At 56.8% G+C, this 18,482-nt stretch overlaps 2 protein-coding genes across 2 annotated transcripts; both read left to right on the forward strand.

Annotated features, from left to right (window-relative positions):
* The first annotated feature begins 806 nt into the window (after window positions 1–806).
* On the forward strand, window positions 807–9,844 carry TM6SF2 (transmembrane 6 superfamily member 2). The gene is made up of 10 exons (XM_003275848.3): window positions 807–1,043; window positions 3,067–3,170; window positions 3,750–3,847; window positions 3,916–4,019; window positions 4,423–4,505; window positions 5,457–5,581; window positions 6,125–6,226; window positions 6,499–6,591; window positions 7,609–7,728; window positions 9,337–9,844. The coding sequence occupies exons 1-10, from the start codon at window positions 949–951 to the stop codon at window positions 9,544–9,546; spliced, it is 1,134 nt and encodes a 377-aa protein (XP_003275896.1). The 5' UTR covers window positions 807–948; the 3' UTR covers window positions 9,547–9,844.
* Window positions 9,845–10,805: 961 nt separating this feature from the next.
* Window positions 10,806–18,482, forward strand: HAPLN4 (hyaluronan and proteoglycan link protein 4). Its single transcript, XM_012509522.2, has 5 exons — window positions 10,806–11,445; window positions 12,592–12,709; window positions 12,982–13,344; window positions 15,305–15,637; window positions 15,952–18,482. Exons 1-5 carry the CDS (start codon window positions 11,443–11,445, stop codon window positions 16,341–16,343), a joined length of 1,209 nt encoding a protein of 402 aa, XP_012364976.1. The 5' UTR covers window positions 10,806–11,442; the 3' UTR covers window positions 16,344–18,482.

Genomic DNA, 18,482 nt, shown 5'->3' on the forward strand with positions numbered 1-18,482 from the left:
CTCCCCGAAATGAAGAACCCTCAACCTGGGACTAGCCTGCAAAGGGACAGCCCCGGAGTCAAAGCCTCACACTTAAAGACCCCTAGCAGTGGCTCACGCCTGTAATCCCAGCTCCTTGGGAGGCTGACGTGGGAGGATCCCTTGAGTTTGAAACCAGCCTGGGCAACAAAGTGAGACCCCTGTCTTTACAAAAAATAATTAGCTGTGCGTGGTGGTGCATACCTGTAGTCCCAGCTACTTGGGAGGCTGAGGTGGGAGGATCGCTTGAGGCTGGGAGTTCAAGGCGGGCCACTGCACTCCAGTCTGGGCGACAGAGTGAGACCTCTCAAAAAAAAAAAAACCAAAAAACTTCACACCTGCCTGGAAACACGTTTACATTTGTGGCCACCTTGTGAAAACCCAAATCTAAGCCCACTGAAAGGCATTTTGCACCCAAGAGCTGGAGGTTGCTCTATCAGTGCGCACAGGGAATGCCCACCTGATCTTTGGGTGGGGACGGGAAACTCGGGAATGCAGAGGTTTAGAAGCGCAGAGTCCAGGAGAACGAATTTCCTTAGAACGAAGTCGTGGAGGCAGGGGAAAGAGGGGGCACGCCAGGACCTCCAGGGGGCACCCCTTGGCCTAAGAGCAGAAGCATCCCGAGGTGTTGTGTCCCAGCCTTTGACAGAGAGGGAAACAGGCTGAGCGGCGGGACGGCCGCTGGAGACGAGGGTGTCGATGGTGAGGGGTGAAGGGGCGGGGCAGCTGCCAGGGGGAGGGCCGGGGAGGGGCCTTGGAGGCGCCCTGGGAACACGCAGGGAGGTCAGGGCGGCCTGCCCAGGGCGCAGCTTGGGGCGACCTTTGTGCGGGGCGGGTCCCTGGCAGCCTCGGCCCGGACGCCCCGCCAACGAGGAGCCGAGCGCCCTGGAGAACGCGCCGGGGCTGAGCCGGGGTCCAGCCGCCGCCGCTATGGACATCCCACCGCTGGCCGGCAAGATCGCGGCGCTGTCGCTGAGCGCCCTCCCGGTGTCCTACGCGCTCAACCACGTCTCGGCGCTCTCGCAGTGCGTGCGGGGAGGGGCCAGGGCGGCCTTCGTGGACAGTGGGGGCGGTCGGGGGCGGGGAGGACTGGAGGTGGGCTGGAGGGAGGATGTGCGGTCCGCGGACCTGGCTCCTGCGAGCCCTGCGCCCCAGCTCAGCTCCGACCTGGCAGGATTGGGGCTGGGCCAGAAGAACGCCCCCCTCTAACCGGAAGTCCCCTTCCTGCCGGGCTGGAGGCTGGGATGTGGCTGCTCCTGAGATGTTTGTGGCCTGGGAAGAAGGAATGATGAGAGTCCCCACAAGCCAGAGCTTTGGAGGGTTTCTGGGGTTTTCCCAGGGATGCGCCCTGCATAGGCTCCAAAGTCGCCAAGGGTAGAAGTATTGTTCCAGATAAGGCCCCGGGTACCTGGCTCCTGCTGACACACACACACACACACACACACACCTGCTGACACACACGCACACACACACACACACACACACACACACCCTGCTCCATTGCCTGTCTCAGGCCTGTGACTTTCCTCTTGTTCAGGGCTGGCTAACTGTGTCCCTAGACTCAGTTCCCCCTACTGGTTCCCGTTCCTGGTCCCTGTCTCTTAACCCTAGATCCTAGCCCTGTGGGTCCAGCCACCAGATAGTGGGCATCTGCAAGCCCCTCACACTTCTAAACGCAGCTCAACCCAAGCCATGGGGTGGAGAGAGTCTTAACCATGAGCCTGGCTCCCTGGGTGGGAATACCCATCTCCATCTCCTGGGATCCTGGGTGAGCCAAGTTCCTCTGGGAGCCTCAGTTCCCTCATCAGTGTAATGGGCACGATCCTAGATCTCATCACATAGTTAGGATTAAGGATTATAAACTGTGTACAAAGATTTGTCTTGGTCTCATCTGAGTACTATAATGTCATTGTTAGATGGGGTCAGGACAGAGATCTTGGGTTCTGAGGGGATCATGAGAAAATAGGGACCTGGAGAGTGATTGACAGAGTGTTGTGTGTGACCCTGGATAACTGGACAGTACTCCCATCCTCTCTGGGCCTGGATTTGCCCACCTGGGTTGAGGGCTGCTCAGAGACCTGGCTTCTGTTATCTATGCAACTGGTTGACCTGTCTTATCAGGTTGTGGGTGCAGATCAGGGCAGGGGTAGGGTGGAGTTAATAGAGGCATTTGGACTTTAACTGGGAGGAGCTGGGAGCATCAGACAGTGAAGTCTACAGAACTGAGCACTCGAGACCCTGTGGCTTGGGAGCTGGGCCTGGCCACAGAGGGACTTGACATTGTCGAATGACTGAACAGACTGAGTCAAACACGTAACAAATGATGGGATAAATGGTAAAGTCAGAAGAGGCAGGCCAGGCGTGGTGGCTTATGCCTGTAATCCTAGCACTTTGGAAGGCCAAGGTGGGCAAATCACCTGAGGTCAGGAGTTCCAGACCAGCCTGGCCAACATGGTGAAACCCCGTCTCTACTAAAAATACAAAAATTAGCCAGGTGTGGTGGCAGGCACCTGTAATCCCAGCTACTCGGGAGGCTGAGGCAGGAGAATCGCTTGAACCCAGGAGGCAGAGGTTGCAGTGAGCCAAGATTGCACCACTGCACTCCAGCCTGGGTGTCAGTGCTCCGTCTCAAAAAGAAAGAAAGAGAGAGAAAGAAGAAAGAAAAAGAAAGAAAAAAAATGAAAAGAAAAGAGAAGAAGAGTCTGATGAATGTCCCCTCTGTAGCTAGCCCAAGTTAAACAGTGATCCCTTCTGGGGAGTCAAGGAGGGCTTCATGGAGGAAGAAAAATGTGGATGGGCCATGAAGGATGAGTAGGAGTTTGCCAAGTGGAAAAGGCTTCTGGAAGTGGTTTCCAGAAGGAAGAAACAGCCTGAGCAAGGGCCTGGCACAGGGTGAGAGCAGTTTCAGGGAACAGCATTGATGGATGAATAGACACTTAGTCTCTACCTCTGGGGCTTCCAGGAGTCTGCCCCTTCCCCCACCAGGGAGGGTGGGGTGATGCCTCAGCACTGGGCCTGGCCTCCCTAACTTGGCTTCCCTCTCCACAGCCCCCTGTGGGTAGCATTGATGAGCGCCCTAATCCTGGGTCTGCTCTTCATGGCGGTCTACAGCTTGTCCCATGGTGAGATCTCCTATGACCCACTCTATGCTGGTGAGTCAGTGGGAAGTTGTGGGGAGGAAGACTGTCCAGGCAAGGGCCTCCACCCCCAGACTTGGGGGTCATTAAAGGGCCTCCTCCATCAGACTGGGGGCCCTTTAAGAGCTCCCATCAGACTGGAGACCTCAAAGAGATTCGAACACTCCCGTTAAACTGGGGAATCTCAAAGAGCCTCCCCCTTCAGAGCTGGGGCTCCTGAGAACAGGGACTGCATCTCCCCCATCAGATTAGAAGCTCCTGAAAAAGAGTGTACTGCCTCATCACTTTGAGATCTCCTGAGGGCAGGGATGGTACCTCTCCCATGAGACTGGGGACTCCCAAAGGCAGGCACTGGGCCTCCCAATCAAACCAGGGACTTCTGAGGGCCAGGCTGTGTCTCCTCCATCAGACATGCAGAATGAGGCAGGACTGTGGTCATGCAACCTTTGGGGTTGGGGCAGGGGCTGGGCCTGGAGTCCTTGCCTGGAATAATCTCATCTCTGACCTTAACTTCAAGCCCCTCCCACACTGAGCCCTAGCCCCACCCACACGTGTCCCCTCTCACACCTGACACGGCCCGCCCACTCACTGCAGTCTTCGGGGTCTTCGCCTTCACCTCGGTTGTGGACCTCATCATCGCTCTTCAGGAAGACAGCTATGTGGTGGGCTTCATGGAGTTCTACACCAAGGAGGTACTTGGGGGACGGCCAGGGATCCCCCTGCTGCACTGCCCGTCTGAGTCTCCCACCTGCCCCCACAGGGAGAGCCATACCTGCGCACAGCACACGGAGTCTTCATTTGCTACTGGGATGGCACTGTTCACTACCTCCTCTACCTGGCCATGGCCGGCGCCATCTGCAGAAGGTGCAGGAGGCAGGGAGAGGGTGGCCCCTGACCCTGGGAGAGAAGTTGCATCCTCAGATGGGGTCCCAGGGCGGGGTGGAGCCAGAAGTGTCTGCAGGAGAAATCAGGACGCCTCTCTAGGGCTCCAGCCAGGGGTGGCCAGGAGAAGGTTCCAGGGAACATCTCAGGTGTAGGTGGTGGCCTAGCATTGCTTACATCCACCCTGTGCCTGGGCAGCCACTTCTGTTCTTGGACAGAGGGTCTCACTGTTATTCCCCCATTCAACTCCCTGTTGTCCCTTCCATCCTGGGCAAAACTGAAAGGGACCCGGAGCTGGGAAACCCACGATGGTCTCTGGGCCCTGGCTGGGGCTCTGAGATTACGGAGTGACTACCTGCTGGTCACTCCTCCACCCCCTGCTCAGGAAGAGATACCGGAACTTTGGACTTTACTGGCTGGGTTCCTTCGCCATGAGCATCCTGGTGTTCCTTACAGGAAACATTCTTGGTAAGGACAAGGCTTTGGGAAATCCAGGTTCTCTTGGGCTTGGTCACTGCCCTGCACCTAGAAGCACCCCCATTGGATCCTCCACCCCTTCCCTGATGTCTGCAGAGGCCCCACCTCTCTCTTTGCCTGTCCACAGCCTCAGTCAGCAGCCCACCGCTTTCCGGTCCCCATTTCCTCCTGGAAGGTGGGGGAACCCAAACTCTGCTTCCTCCCCAGGCAATGGTTCCCAGCCCCAGGGGTTTGACCCAGAATTCTGTTGACACAGGAAAGGAATTTTAGGGTGAATCTTGGGGACAGGGTGAAAGCTTCAGGAGTAGGTCTTGGGAGGTAGAGCAGTGAAGGCAGTCTGGGAGGTTGGCATGGCAAAACCTCAGCAAAGGGAACACCCAAGATGTATTCGTAGGAAGCAAAGAACTCACTGGAAGGTAGGATCCATATTCAGAAGGTAAATTGAGGCAGGCTAGGCTGAGGAGCATGGACATCATCCTGTGGGCACTAGGGAGCCGTGGAGGGTGGTGGAGCTTGAATGAGGATGGTATTTCTGAATCAAGATGTCCAGCCAGAGAGGCCAGGTGCAGTGGCTCACACCTGTAATCCTTATGTTTGCTCAGGCTGGTCTCCAACTCCTCGGTTCAAGCGATCTGCCTGCCTCATCAATCACTTGAGCCGTGGAGATCAAGATCAGTCTGGGCAGCCTGGTGAAACCCTGCCTATACTAAAAATACAAAAATTAGCCAGGCATAATGGCGCATGCCTGTAATCCCAGCTACTCAGGAGGCTGAGACAAGAGAATTGCTTGAACCTGGGAGGCAGAGGTTGCAGTGAGCCAAGATTGCGCCACTGCACTCCAGCCTGGGTGACAGAGCAAGACTCTGTCTCAGAACAAACAAACAAATGGACGTCCAGCAGGGTTCTGGCATGGCTGATGCCCTCTCTTCTGCACCATGGCAGGCAAATACAGCTCCGAGATCAGGCCTGCCTTCTTCCTCACCATCCCCTACCTGCTGGTGCCATGCTGGGCTGGCATGAGGGTCTTCAGCCAGCCCCGGGCGCCAACCTGCTGCACCGCCAACATGGTGAGTGCCTTACCCCTCTTAGGCCTTGTCCCAACATGCCTGAACTTTCCTCGTGTGAGTTGCTTTTGGTCAAAGACTTAGTTTCCGTGGAAAGATCTCCTTTGTCGTAAGAAAGAAGGGAGGGCTGGGTGCGGTGGCTCATGCCTGTAATCCCAACGTTTTGGGAGGCCAAGGCAAGAGGATCGGTTGAGCCCAGGAATTGGAGACCAGCCTGGGCAACACAGCCAGATTTTTTAACTCTACAAAAAGTTTAAAAAATTAGCCAGATGTGGTGGTGCATGCCTGTGGTCCCAGCTATTCAGGAGGCTGAGGTGGGAGGATCACTTGAGCCCAGGAGATTGAGGCTGCAGTGAGCTGAGATTGTGCCACTTCACTCAAGCCTAGGCAACAGAATGAGACCCTGTCTCAAAAAAAAAAAAAAAAAGAAAAAGGAAAAGAAAAAAAGAAAGAAGGGAGGAGCCTTAGGAGTGCCTTTATTGAGTACCTACTGAACACTTCTCATTGACTACCTCTCATGCTGTCTGTTTTTCTCCCCTGGGCCAGGTGCAAGAGGAACAAAGAAAGGGACTCCTGCAGCGTCCGGCTGACCTGGCCCTTGTCATATACCTCATCCTTGCTGGCTTCTTCACTCTGTTCCGGGGCCTGGTGAGTCTGCCCTGGTTGGTCTCCCCGTCCCCTGCCACTGGTCTCCCTTCCCTGACCCACCTCTCCCACACTGCCCTTCCTGTTTGATCATCCAAGGAAGTTCTTCATCAAGTCTAACCTGAGTGTTCCATGACAAAGCCCCATTTCTCCCAGCCAGCCCAACTTGAGCTGGGCTGGGAGAGGCCAGAGCAAGGGGTGTGGGCCTGGGAGGGTGGGGGAGGCTTCCTGTGGGAGGGATGTCTGAGGGTTCTTAGTATGTCTGTCTGCACCAGGTGGTGCTCGATTGCCCCACAGATGCCTGCTTTGTCTATATCTACCAGTATGAGCCATACCTGCGGGACCCTGTGGCCTACCCTAAGGTGCAGGTGAGAGGGGAGCAGGGAGAAGACCACGCCCCTGCCTTGGGTAGGGGTCCACTGGGCCTCTTTGAAGCAGGTGCCAGAAGCACAACTCAAATAGGCAGAAGCCCATATGGAATTTACTGTCCTACCAAAAAAGGACAGATGTGGTCTTCAGGTATGGCTGGATCCAGGTGCTCAAGGTGCAGACTCTGGGCTCTTCTTTTCTTTTCTTTTCCTTTCTTTTCTTTTCTATCTTTCTTTCTTTCTTTCTTTCTTTTTTTTTTGAAACAGTTTTGTTCTTGTCGCCCAGGCTGGAGCGCAATGGCGTAATCTCGGCTCACTGCAACCTCCACCTCCTGGGCTCAAGTGATTCTCCTGCCTCAGCCTCCCAAGTAGCTGGGATTACAGGCGTGTACCACCATACTCAGCTAATTTTGTATTTTTAGTAGATACGGGGTTTCCCCATGTTGGTCAGGCTGATCTCGAACTCCTGACCTCAAGTGATCCACCCACCTTGGCCTCCCAAAGTGCTGGGATTACAGGCGTGAGCCACCATGCCCGGCCTCTGGGCTCTGCTTTCTTTGCATGGCTCCGCTCTCAGGCAGTCCCTTTATGGGGTGGCAGAGACAGCCTGTGGCAGCTTCAGGCTTCCATGCACCCCACTCAGCCACCCCAGAGCAATGTGAGCCCTTATTACCCCCGAGCTTAAGCACAAGTCTTAGGCAGGCTCAGATTGGCCCAGCCTGAATCACTTGCCCATCCCTTACTGAGCATCATGGACAGGGGGCTGGAATGGTCTGACTGGCTAGGCCAGGGTCGCATGCCACTTCCAGAGAAAGGTTAGTAGGTTTGGCGTATGTGTTTGGGGGGTGGGGGCAAGGATCCCCAAGGGAAATAGAGGAGCACTTTGCAGAGAGCCTGAGTGGGGTCTGAGGCCATCCAGATCCTTCCTCAGGGCCTCCACCTCAGGGGTGTCAGGAGACCCACCTGGGGTAGCTGCTCATCTCACAGGCTGGTGCCCCTCTCCTCCCGCCCCTGCAGATGCTGATGTACATGTTTTATGTCCTGCCTTTCTGCGGCCTGGCTGCCTATGCTCTCACCTTCCCTGGTTGCTCCTGGCTGCCAGACTGGGCCTTGGTGTTTGCTGGAGCCATCGGCCAGGTGAGGTGGCGGGTGGGTGGGTGAGCAGGCATGTGGGAGGGAATTTCTGTCTACTCATGAATGCCTTTGGTGTCCTCCCTGGGCACTGTAATGATGGGACCCCAAGAGGCCCCAGCCCCAGGTCCAGTACCCCAGGATTCCCTAGTCTAAGGGAGACAAAGCCAGATACAGACACTCCAAGCCCCATGAAAAGAGGGACAGGGGCTGTGAAGGATTCCAGAGGGGAAAGGTTTCCTAGAAGCAGGGCATAGGAGCTGGGCTTTGATGTATGAGGATGAGTTCTCCAGGCAGGGAAGGACATTCCAGGAATGGGAACAGCCTAAGGAGAAGCACAGAGGGAGAGAGTGATTTAGCAGGGCCATAACACCGGTAAAGGCAGAGATAAGAGAAATTGGCAGCTGGATGCTGAAGGCTTTGAACTCTGGGACTGGGGGCTTGTACTGAGGATGATGGGGCGTTTGAGGAGGTGTTTGAGCAGTGAGAGGCCCAGTCAGAGCGAGGAGCCTTTTTCTGGGTTCCTGATGAAAAGTGCTAAAGCCTGGGCCCCGGCCAGGGAAGTAGGGACAAGGAAAACATCTAGAATCCACAGGATTTGTGCCAAGACCTCTGGGGTGGGGAAGACTGGGAGGAGGATCTGGAGCCAGGTCAGAGAGAGACGGGGTGCAGGGCCCAGGAGATGGGGTTAGGCAAGTTGGAGGGGACTCACAGACAAGTGGACAAGCACAGGGAGGGACAGACAGGACATGTAAGGGCAGGAATCTTTACAGACAGAAGGCCAGGCGAGGTGGCTCACACCTGTAATCCCAGCACTTTGGGAGGCCGAGGTGGGAGGGCTGCTTGAGCCCAGGAGTCTGAGACCAGCCTAGGCAACATGGCAAAAACCTGTCTCTACAAAAAGTACAAAAATTAGCTGGGCATGGTAGCATGTGCCTGCTGTGCTAGCTACTCGGGAGGCTGAGATGGGAGGATCACTTGAGCCCAAGAGGTTGAGGCTGCAGTGAGCCATGATTGTGCCACTGCACTCCAGCCTGGCCAACAGAGCAAGACCCTATCTCTAAATAGATAGATGGATGGATAGATAGATAGATAGATAGATAGATAGATAGATAGATAGAAATTTTAAAAATAGGCCAGGCATGGTGGCTCATGCCTGTAATCCTAGCACTTTGGGAGGCCAAGGTGGATGGATTGCCTGACCTCAGGAGTTCGAGACCAGCCTGGGCAACATGATGAAACCCCATCTGTACTAAAAATACAAAAAACTAACTGGGCGTAGAGGTGCACGCCTGTAGTCCCAGCTACTCAGAGGAGGCTGAAGCACGAGAATCGCTTGAACCCAGGACCAGGAAGCAGCAGAGGTTGCAGTGACCCGAGATTGCACCACTGCACTCCAGCATGGGCAACAGAGTGAGACTGTGTCTCAAAAAAAAAAAAAAAAAAAAAAAGACAGATAGATGGACTGGAGATGGGAAACAGATAAGCAAAGCCCGAGAGGTGGGGATGGGCATCCCCTGGGTTCTGCCTGACCTACCTGGGGGGCCGTCGGTGATGCTGGGATTTCAGTTCCTTCCTGGCCCCTGACACCCATCTTCCCTGTCCGGCTACCAGGCACAGTTCTCGCACATGGGGGCTTCCATGCACCTGCGCACACCCTTCACCTACCGTGTGCCTGAGGACACCTGGGGCTGCTTCTTCGTGTGCAACCTGCTGTATGCGCTGGGCCCCCACCTGCTGGCCTACCGTTGCCTTCGGTGGCCCACATTCTTCCACCAGCCACCACCCTCCGATCCCCTAGCCCTCCACAAGAAGCAGCATTGAGAGGGCTATGGACTCAGGACCCAGGACTCTGTTTATGTGCCCAGCCAGCCCTACCTGGGGAAGTGGGGGTCGGGTGTTGTGGAGACAGGAGGGACATCTCCGGGTGTCTTTAGTCTTGGCTATGGTGGTTTCAGTCCAGTGGGTGGGATGGAGACCAACGACCAAGTGTTCCTGCAAGGAGAGCCTCCCACAGCTGTCACCATGCTCCAACTCCCACACGAACGCTTCACCCCTTTCAGAACTTACCCATCATCCCCCCCATCGATCCTTTTAGTAAAAGCCCTTTCAATTTCCAAAATATCACTGCCTAAGTGTTTCAGGGTGCAGGGGAGAGGGATCCTCTTCTTGGCCCCCATGAGGGCCCACCTATCACTGCCATCGTGGTTGCCAGGAGCGAGAGGTGCCGGGATAGCAGAAGGCGGCCTCTGGTTGGTATGCACGGCTCATCTTCCAGATGGGAAAACCGAGACTCATTATGGACAAGAGACCTGCCCAAGGTCACAGCCAGAGAGAAAAGTTCCTGCTCTACCAATAAATCATAACTAATAGTATGATACATTATTAAGCACCTACTGTATACCTTGACTGCTACATGCTGGATCTCACTCCGTATTCCAGATGGGGAAACCAAGGCTGCAGGAGGTGAAGGTCCTGGTCTGAGATCATTCCCCCCCTCAGCACCCGAGGCATGGCTGAGCTAAGAGATGGAGCCCCAGCCTGTTGGACCACAGAAACCACAACCCTGCCTCTGCTATCTGGTCGGGTTGGGCTCATTTTAGGGGAAACTGAGTCCTGGAAGGAAGCCAAGGTGTTAGGAGAAAGACTCACTGTTTCCTATTGTTTGATTTTTTGAAATTGGGTGAAAGGCCAGGTTTAGGGGTGACTTGGGCCTTGACCAGATATCCCTTTTTCTTTTCTTTTTTTTTTTTTTGAGATGGAATTTTCGCTCTTGTTGCCCAGGCTGGTATGCAATGGCACGATCTCAGCTCACTGCAACCTCCACCTCCCAGGTTCAAGCAATTCTCCTGCCTCAGCCCCCTGAGTAGCTGGGATTACAGGCATGTGCCACCACACCTGGCTAATTTTGTATTTTTAGTAGAGACAGAGTTTCTCCATGTTGGTCAGGTTGGCCTCGAACTCCTGACCTCAGGTGATCCTCCCGTCTTGGCCTCACAAAGTGCTGGGATTACAGACGTGAGCCACTGCGCCCGGCCTAGATGTCCCTTTTTCTTGCCCCTCCCAACCCCTCCAGAGATCTACTGTATGTCTAGCTATTGGATCTTCACCAGAGTCAGCAGCAGGCTCAGAAAGGCCAACTGTCTCCTCCAAGGTCTCACAGCCAGTGAGGGGGAGACTTGGATTGGGGCCTGTGGCTCCAGGCCACAGCAGCGTGTGATTATCGTGAGGTCCCCACCCTTCACAGTGAGCACCTTTGGGGTGCTGGAGACCAGGACTCCACTATGACTACCCAATGGACAGATGGGTAAACTGAGGCCTGCAGGCCAAATGATCTCTTTCACCAGATCCCCCAGGTCCCCTGCCAAAGCACAGTAACTAAGATAGAAGACTCAGCCCCCTCCTCCATTTCAAAGATGGTTAAACTGAGGCTCAGAGAGGTTCTTCCCTGGTCTAAGTTCAGCTAGCAGGGTGCGGGAACTAGCTCTGCACTCCAAGTCCAGAGCTCTTCTTTCTCCGCCCGCGCTCCAGCCACTGCTCCAGGGGAGCGTGGGCCGCGGCGGCCCCTTTAACACACCCCGCCTCTCCCGCCTTCCTCCTCCCCTTGCAGGCAGACGCCGGGATTGCGCCGCCTGCAGGGACCTGCCCAGTCTTAACCGGGTGTGCGGGGAGCGCAGTCCGGGTGCGTAGGGGCCGCTCGGCGGGGGCCGCGCGGGCAAGATGGTAAGTGGGGTTGCGGGCGCGGGTGGTGCGTGCCCCGTCTCCCCAGTCTTGGATTCTATATCTCTCTGTCTCTGAATCTGTATCCCTCTGAGTTTCTTCTGTCTCTTCCTTTTCTCTGTCTCTCACCCTCTTTGATCTCTCTTTTTGGCACTCTAGGTTCTCTCCCTCTCCATTTCTCCCTGCCTCTCTCCATCTCTGTCATCCTCTCTGCCTCTTTCCTCTCCTCTCCGTTTCTGTCTTTCCCTGCCCCTATCTCTCCCTCCTCTTCTCTGAGTCTCTCTGCCTCTCGCACTCTCCTGTCTCTCTCTCTCCCTTTCTGTCTCTCCCTCTCCCTCTCTGTCTCTCCCTCTGCCTCTCTGTCTCTCTCTCTGCCTCTCTGTCTCTCCCTCTCCATCTCTGTCTCTCCCTCTCCTGTCTTCCTCTGCCTCTCTCTCTCTCCCTCTGCTTCTCTGTCTCTTCTTCTCTGTCTCTCCCTTTCCATCTCTCTTTCCCTCTCCATCTCTGTATCTTCCTCTGCCCCTCTGTCTCTCCCTCTGCCTCTGTCTCTCCCTCTCCATCTCTGTCTCTCCCTCTACATCTGTCTCTTCTTTTCCATCTGTCTCTCCCTCTCCATCTCTGCGTCTCTCTCTTCCCTTTCCCTTTTTCTGTGTCGCGCACTCTCTTCTCTGCCTCTCCCTGCCTTTCTCTCTGTCCCTGTTCTCTCCCCACGTCTCTCCCTCTGTCTCTCCAGCTCTCCCCCCTCCCTGCCCGCCCCGGCCCGGTTTGCTGCAGTCTCCTGGCGCACGGATAACCTTGCTGCCGCCGCTCCTCCAGCTCTTCCCCACCCCCCTATCCCCGGCCCGGGCCAGGGCCAGAAGGGGGCGGGGCAGCGAGCCTCGGGTTTTGGGGTCGGGGAAGGGGGGTTGGAATGAGGCGGGATCTGGGGCAGGACTAAGGGCAGGGGGAGTCTAGGGGCGTGGGTTCTTGCAGAAGCTAGGATGTGAGGTCCCAGGAGGAGGAGGGGGAGTTCTCCGGGACCCCGGAAAGGGTGGGGGCATGGGCGTGAGAGAGGTCCTCGCTGTGGGGAAGGCAGGCCCGGGTGGGAGCCACGCCTCCGAAAAGCCAAGGCTGGGAGGCTGGACTGAGCGCCCTGTGCCCGCCCCCCAGGTGCGCGCTCGGGCGGCCCTCGGTCCCGGCGCGCTCTGGGCCGCGGCCTGGGGCGTCCTGCTGCTCACAGCCCCCGCGGGGGCGCAGCGTGGCCGGAAGAAGGTCGTGCACGTGCTGGGTGAGTCCGGGCCGCTAAAAGTGGTCTTCTCCGCGAAAAGCAGAAGTGGCCAAGTGCGGAGAGGGGTAGGGGGTAGGGCGTTCCTGACGTCCACGGTTCCCCCAACCACTCCCCATCTGAGCCCCTCGCCCTCTCCCTGAGCCCCTGGACCCTTCTGATTCCCCGACCCTCACCCGAGAGTCTTCCCACGTTCCCCTCCCCAGAGACACCTTCCCCAGGGGCCCCCTTCTGCCCCTAGGCCCCTTCTCTGAACCCTGCTTGGTTGTCCGCAGAGGGTGAGTCGGGCTCGGTAGTGGTACAGACAGCGCCCGGGCAGGTGGTAAGCCACCGGGGTGGCACCATCGTCTTGCCCTGCCGCTACCACTATGAGGCAGCCGCCCACGGTCACGACGGTGTCCGGCTCAAGTGGACAAAGGTGGTGGACCCCCTGGCCTTCACCGACGTCTTCGTGGCACTAGGCCCCCAGCACCGGGCATTCGGCAGCTACCGTGGGCGTGCTGAGCTGCAGGGCGACGGGCCTGGGGATGCCTCCCTGGTCCTCCGCAACGTCACGCTGCAAGACTACGGGCGCTATGAGTGCGAAGTCACCAATGAGCTGGAAGACGACGCTGGCATGGTCAAGCTGGACCTGGAAGGTGATCAGCTGGTGGGGAGGATAAACCTTGCTTCTGAGGAAGGAGGCGGGGCGGGGATGGCAAGGGACATAAACCAAATCAAGTTGGCCTGCAGGCATTTAGAGGGTTGTTTGGGGTAGAGCCCCCATATCTGATTCTGGGTGATTTTCCTCCCCAGGGACATTGGCGATATCTGGAGATATTTTAGGTTGCCACATCTGGAGAAGGTAGTTGCTACTAGCCTCTAGTGGGTAGAGGCCAGGGATGCAGCTAAACATCCTACCAGCCACAGGATAGTCCCCCACAAAGAGTGATCCAGGCCGGGCATGGTGGCTCACGACTGTAATCCCAGCACTTTGGGAGGTTGAGGCAGGCGGATCACCTGAGGTCAGGAGTTCAAGACCAGCCTGGCCAACATGCCGAAACCCTATCTCTAGTAAAAATACAAAAATTAGCCAGGCATGGTGGTGCATTCCTGTAATTCCAGCTACTTGGGAGGCTGAGGCAGGAAAATCTCTTGAACCCGGGAGGCGGAGGTTGCAGAGAGCAGAGATCGTGCCACTGCACTCCAACCTGGGCGACAGAGGAGACTCCATCTCAAAAAAAAAAATAATAAATAAATAAAATAAAATAAAATAAAAGTGATCCAGTCCGAAATGTCCACAATGAGGACACTGAGAAGTCCTGGGATAGGATTCAGGCACAGTGAGATCCAGGCACTCACACCATGTCAGGAACCATCCTTCTGCTCTGCTTCCCAGGCAGGCTTTCTTCCCACAGGTTTCTCTTTCTGGAACCAAGACCACAGTGCCTAGGCTTTCACTTCCCTGCTTAGCAACTGATTTCCTAGGAGCAGCAGCTAGAGTCCCAGAGTTGTCCCTCACTGGCTCAGCTTGAGTCATGTGCCCAACTGTGAGCCAATCACTGTAGCTGGAAGATGGGATGCTCTGATTGACTCACCCTGGAGCTGGGAGGTGGGGTTTCTATTTGAAGAATTCTCCCCCATTTGGTTGGCCTTTTCTAGTTCACCTTAGAAGATTCTAGGTGAGATTTCAGGGCCCTGGCTTGCTGACCTTCCTAACAATAACAAATAACAACAATAATAGCAGCAGCTCTCCTTTACTGGACGTTTTCTATGTGACAGGTGCTTAGTTGAAGAGTTCTCAGGAGTCTCTGATTTAATTTCCTAAAAACCCCAAGGGAGACAGCTATTACCAGCAGATGGACAACAGGCTCAGAGAGGTTAGAGCCTTGCCCAGAACAGTGCTAGTTAGTGGCAGAGACAGGATTCAATCCCCAGTCTGTCAGCTCCAGGTCTTCTCCCTGGCCCCGTCTGCCTCTTTCCTGGGTACCCCACTCACCCCCAACCCGCGTCCCTCAAACACAGACGCACAAAATACTTGAGCTGAACGGACTGTGAGTCCAATGAGGGACAAGTTCCAAAGTCATCAGAACTGAAGGTAGAAGGGAACCCAGTGGGTACTGCCTTGGAGGATGCTGGGGGAATCAAAGGGGTCTTCACCTAGGGCCAATCTTCCAGGGGGTCCTAGTCTAAGAGAGTCAGCACTGAACGCAGGCTCCGTGATCTCAGGGCTGGACCAGAGGGAGGGACCCAGTACTGGGGGAATGTCAGAGGCACACAGGACTGAATGGCAGAGGGTTTGGGAGTTGGATTTTGAAGGATGAGTAGGAGTTCAACAGGTAGAATAAGGTGGAAAGAGCATGAGCAAAGGCCTCCAGCAGTGGAAGGGGATGGACACAATTAGTATGTTAAGGGGGAGGGTCAAGTGAATCCCAAGCTTAAAGTGAAGGGAGCCAGCTATATGGGGTGTGAGCTGGGGATTATCGTGGTCAGGTCTGAGGCCAGAGTGAGGCGGAATGGACTGGAAGGTCCCGGTTGAAGACTCACATAGCACCCCAGATGTCAGGTGCATGAGGGTGGGCTGGGGTGTACCGGCTGATCCCGTGCGCCCCCCGCCAGGCGTGGTCTTTCCCTACCACCCCCGTGGAGGCCGATACAAGCTGACCTTCGCGGAGGCGCAGCGCGCGTGCGCCGAGCAGGACGGCATCCTGGCATCTGCAGAACAGCTGCACGCGGCCTGGCGCGATGGCCTGGACTGGTGCAACGCGGGCTGGTTGCGCGACGGCTCAGTGCAATACCCCGTAAACCGGCCCCGGGAGCCCTGCGGCGGCCTGGGAGGGACCGGGAGCGCAGGGGGCGGTGGTGATGCCAACGGGGGCGTGCGCAACTACGGGTATCGCCATAACGCCGAGGAACGCTACGACGCCTTCTGCTTCACGTCCAACCTGCCGGGTGCGTAGGCCTCACCCTAAGACTGGCCTCTGCTGCAACACTACCCCAACCCCGGGGCCTTCTTCCCCACCCAGCTCTTAGCGATCAGAAACAGGAGACCCCTCTCCCAAGAGTGCCTAGGCGCAGCACACACTGCCTGGTACCAACACTGGTTGGGCCTAGGCTGGGGTCCCAGGCTGCATAGGAGGAAGTGTTCCTGGATCCCGGGGCCGAGGCCAGAGTCCTGGGCTGCATGCGGGGGGCAGTCATGAATCCCGCCGAGGCAGGGTCCCAGGAGCCTCACTAATAACCCATCCCCCACCCCACCACCGCAGGGCGCGTGTTCTTCCTGAAGCCGCTGCGGCCTGTACCCTTCTCCGGAGCTGCGCGCGCATGTGCTGCGCGTGGCGCGGCCGTGGCCAAGGTGGGGCAGCTGTTCGCCGCGTGGAAGCTGCAGCTGCTGGACCGCTGCACCGCGGGTTGGCTGGCCGATGGCAGCGCGCGCTACCCCATCGTGAACCCGCGCGCGCGCTGCGGAGGCCGCAGGCCTGGTGTGCGCAGCCTCGGCTTCCCGGACGCCACCCGACGGCTCTTCGGCGTCTACTGCTACCGCGCTCCAGGAGCACCGGACCCGGCACCCGGCGGCTGGGGCTGGGGCTGGGCGGGCGGCGGCGGCTGGGCAGGGGGCGCACGCGATCCTGCTGCCTGGACGCCTCTGCGCGTCTAGGCTGGGAGCAGGCGGACAGCCAGGGCGCTTGACCACTGGTCTAGAGCCCTGTGGTCCCCTGGAGGCTGGCCACGCCCTTGAAGCCCTGGACACTGGCCACATTCCCTGTGGTCCCTTACAAACTAACTGTGCCCCTGGGGTCCCTGAAGACTGGCTAGTCCTGGCAGAACAGTACTTTGGAGTTCCCTGGAGCCTGGCCAGCCCTCATCTCTTTTGGACAGGATTCCCCCAACTCCTCAACTTTCTCCATGAGGGCCACGCCCCCTGAGGACCTCAGGAGGCCAGCAGAACCCGCAGGCTCCTGAAGACTGGCCACGCCTCCTGAGACCACTTGGAAACAGACCAACTGCCCCTGTGGTCGCCTGGTGGCTGGACCCCCGGGATTGACTAGAGACTGGCCGTACACCTTCTGCATCTCACTGGAGACTGAACACTAGTCCTTTGCGGTCATGTGGACGCTGGGCGCCTCCTCCTTCTCCTCCTCACCTGGAGAGACTACAGGAACTTCAGGGTCACTCCCCGTGGTCACATGGAGGTTGTGGGCCGAGGCGCTTATTTTCCCTTATGGTGACCTGAGTACTGGAGACTCCCATTCTCCCCCTCTCCCTGAGAGTCCCCTGAAGTTTCCGGGTAACAGGGCACACTCCTCTAGTTTCATGGGCAAGCACCCCCATCTGCCACCTCAGACTGACACACAGCCAGCTGGCTTACTTACTGGGGGCTACATCCCACCCCTCAGATATTTCTTTGAAGGGAGAGCAAACCCACCCTGTCCTCTGACGTCCCTTTCCCAACTGTCACCAAAGAGACCATCTTCCCAGGCCTGGGGACCCGTAAGATCCATGTCACTAGTTATGGAGAGCAGCTGCCGTGAGTCCCACTGTCACCAAGGCAACCAGTCCTGCTGCTACCTGTCACCTAGAGTCACACACCCCTTCCCTCATCAGGCACACCCATGAAGACGGTGCCTCCCTCCTCCAGATGTAACCATGGATACCACACATTTCTCATCTCATTGGCCCCCACCCAGGGACCTCCACCTCAACTTCTGGCTGTCCCTACCCTGACCCACCGCCATGGAGATCGCCCTCCCCGAAGCTGTCCCCAGGGTGACCCAACATCCAGTTCTCTGGCTCTCACCATGGAAACAAACTGTCCCTGTCCCCAGGCCCACTCCAGTTCCAGGCCACCCTCCAAGCTCCGCCCCCAGGTGGTTTGGACACCACCACTGTTGCCATGGTGACCAAACTCTGGTGTCCTAGGTAACAGAACACCTGTCCCCCTAGGCGTTTCCTTGTGGACAATGGGGCCCTGTTCACCAAACTGTTGCCATAGAGACTGTCAATGTTGTCCTCATGACAACCAAACATCCAGCTCTCAGGAACTTCTCATCGTGGGCCAGAAGTCCTGGGTGCCTTCTACTGGGGCTATCCTACTGTACCCCATCAGGGGCCTGATGGCTGCCCCTTCCCCAGACAGGGCTGGACTTCTGGAGCTGCTAAGCCAACCTCCGTTTGCACGTTAACTCTATGCCGGATAGCAGCTGTGCACGAGACAATCTTGCAACACCCGGGCATGTTTGTCGTCGTCCTACAAATGAGGAAACCAAGGCTATGGCGTGCCCTGGCCTTTTAAGATACGCAAGCACTGAGCTCCTCTTTTGTCCTCTGATACCCCATCTCCATTCTCACCCACATTTCCCTCCTTAGAGATCCAGGAGGGATGGAATGTTCTTTAAAATTCAACACCCACCAGGCTCTAAGCGGCGATCTGTGCTAAGAGGTCAGGACCCAGCCAAAGTCCTCGGCGTTGACAGGCAGCTGGGGGCACATGATCCATGGACAAGGGAATCCCGGCCATGGGAGACCCCAGTCCTGAAGTCTTGCCTGCAGGAGTACTGGGGTCCCCCCGGGGCCCTCTTTACTGTCACGTCATCTCTAGGAAACCTATCTCTGAGTTTTGGGACCAGGTCGGTTTGGGTTTGAATTCTGCCTCTTCTTGCTCACTGTGTGACCAAATGACAAACTCCTTCTGAATCTGTGTTCTCCCGCTGTACCAGGGCTGTTCTGTGGTCCCCGTGAGTGCCAAGCATACAGTAGGGGCTCAATAAATCCTTGTTTCTTTTGATGAATGAGAAAA

Source organism: Nomascus leucogenys, chromosome 10 (assembly GCF_006542625.1).
Source record: "Nomascus leucogenys isolate Asia chromosome 10, Asia_NLE_v1, whole genome shotgun sequence".
In the NCBI taxonomy this organism is placed as follows: Eukaryota; Metazoa; Chordata; class Mammalia; order Primates; family Hylobatidae; genus Nomascus; species Nomascus leucogenys.

Coding starts and splice junctions, on each gene's coding strand:
- TM6SF2 (XM_003275848.3), top strand. CDS start 949: ATGGACATCCCACCGCTGGCCGGCAAGATCGCGGCGCTGTCGCTGAGC. Junction 4,020..4,422: donor GCCGGCGCCATCTGCAGAAG/GTGCAGGAGGCA, acceptor CCCCCTGCTCAG/GAAGAGATACCGGAACTTTG. Junction 6,592..7,608: donor TGGCCTACCCTAAGGTGCAG/GTGAGAGGGGAG, acceptor CCGCCCCTGCAG/ATGCTGATGTACATGTTTTA.
- HAPLN4 (XM_012509522.2), top strand. Junction 12,710..12,981: donor GAAGGTCGTGCACGTGCTGG/GTGAGTCCGGGC, acceptor GGTTGTCCGCAG/AGGGTGAGTCGGGCTCGGTA. Junction 15,638..15,951: donor CTTCACGTCCAACCTGCCGG/GTGCGTAGGCCT, acceptor CCACCACCGCAG/GGCGCGTGTTCTTCCTGAAG.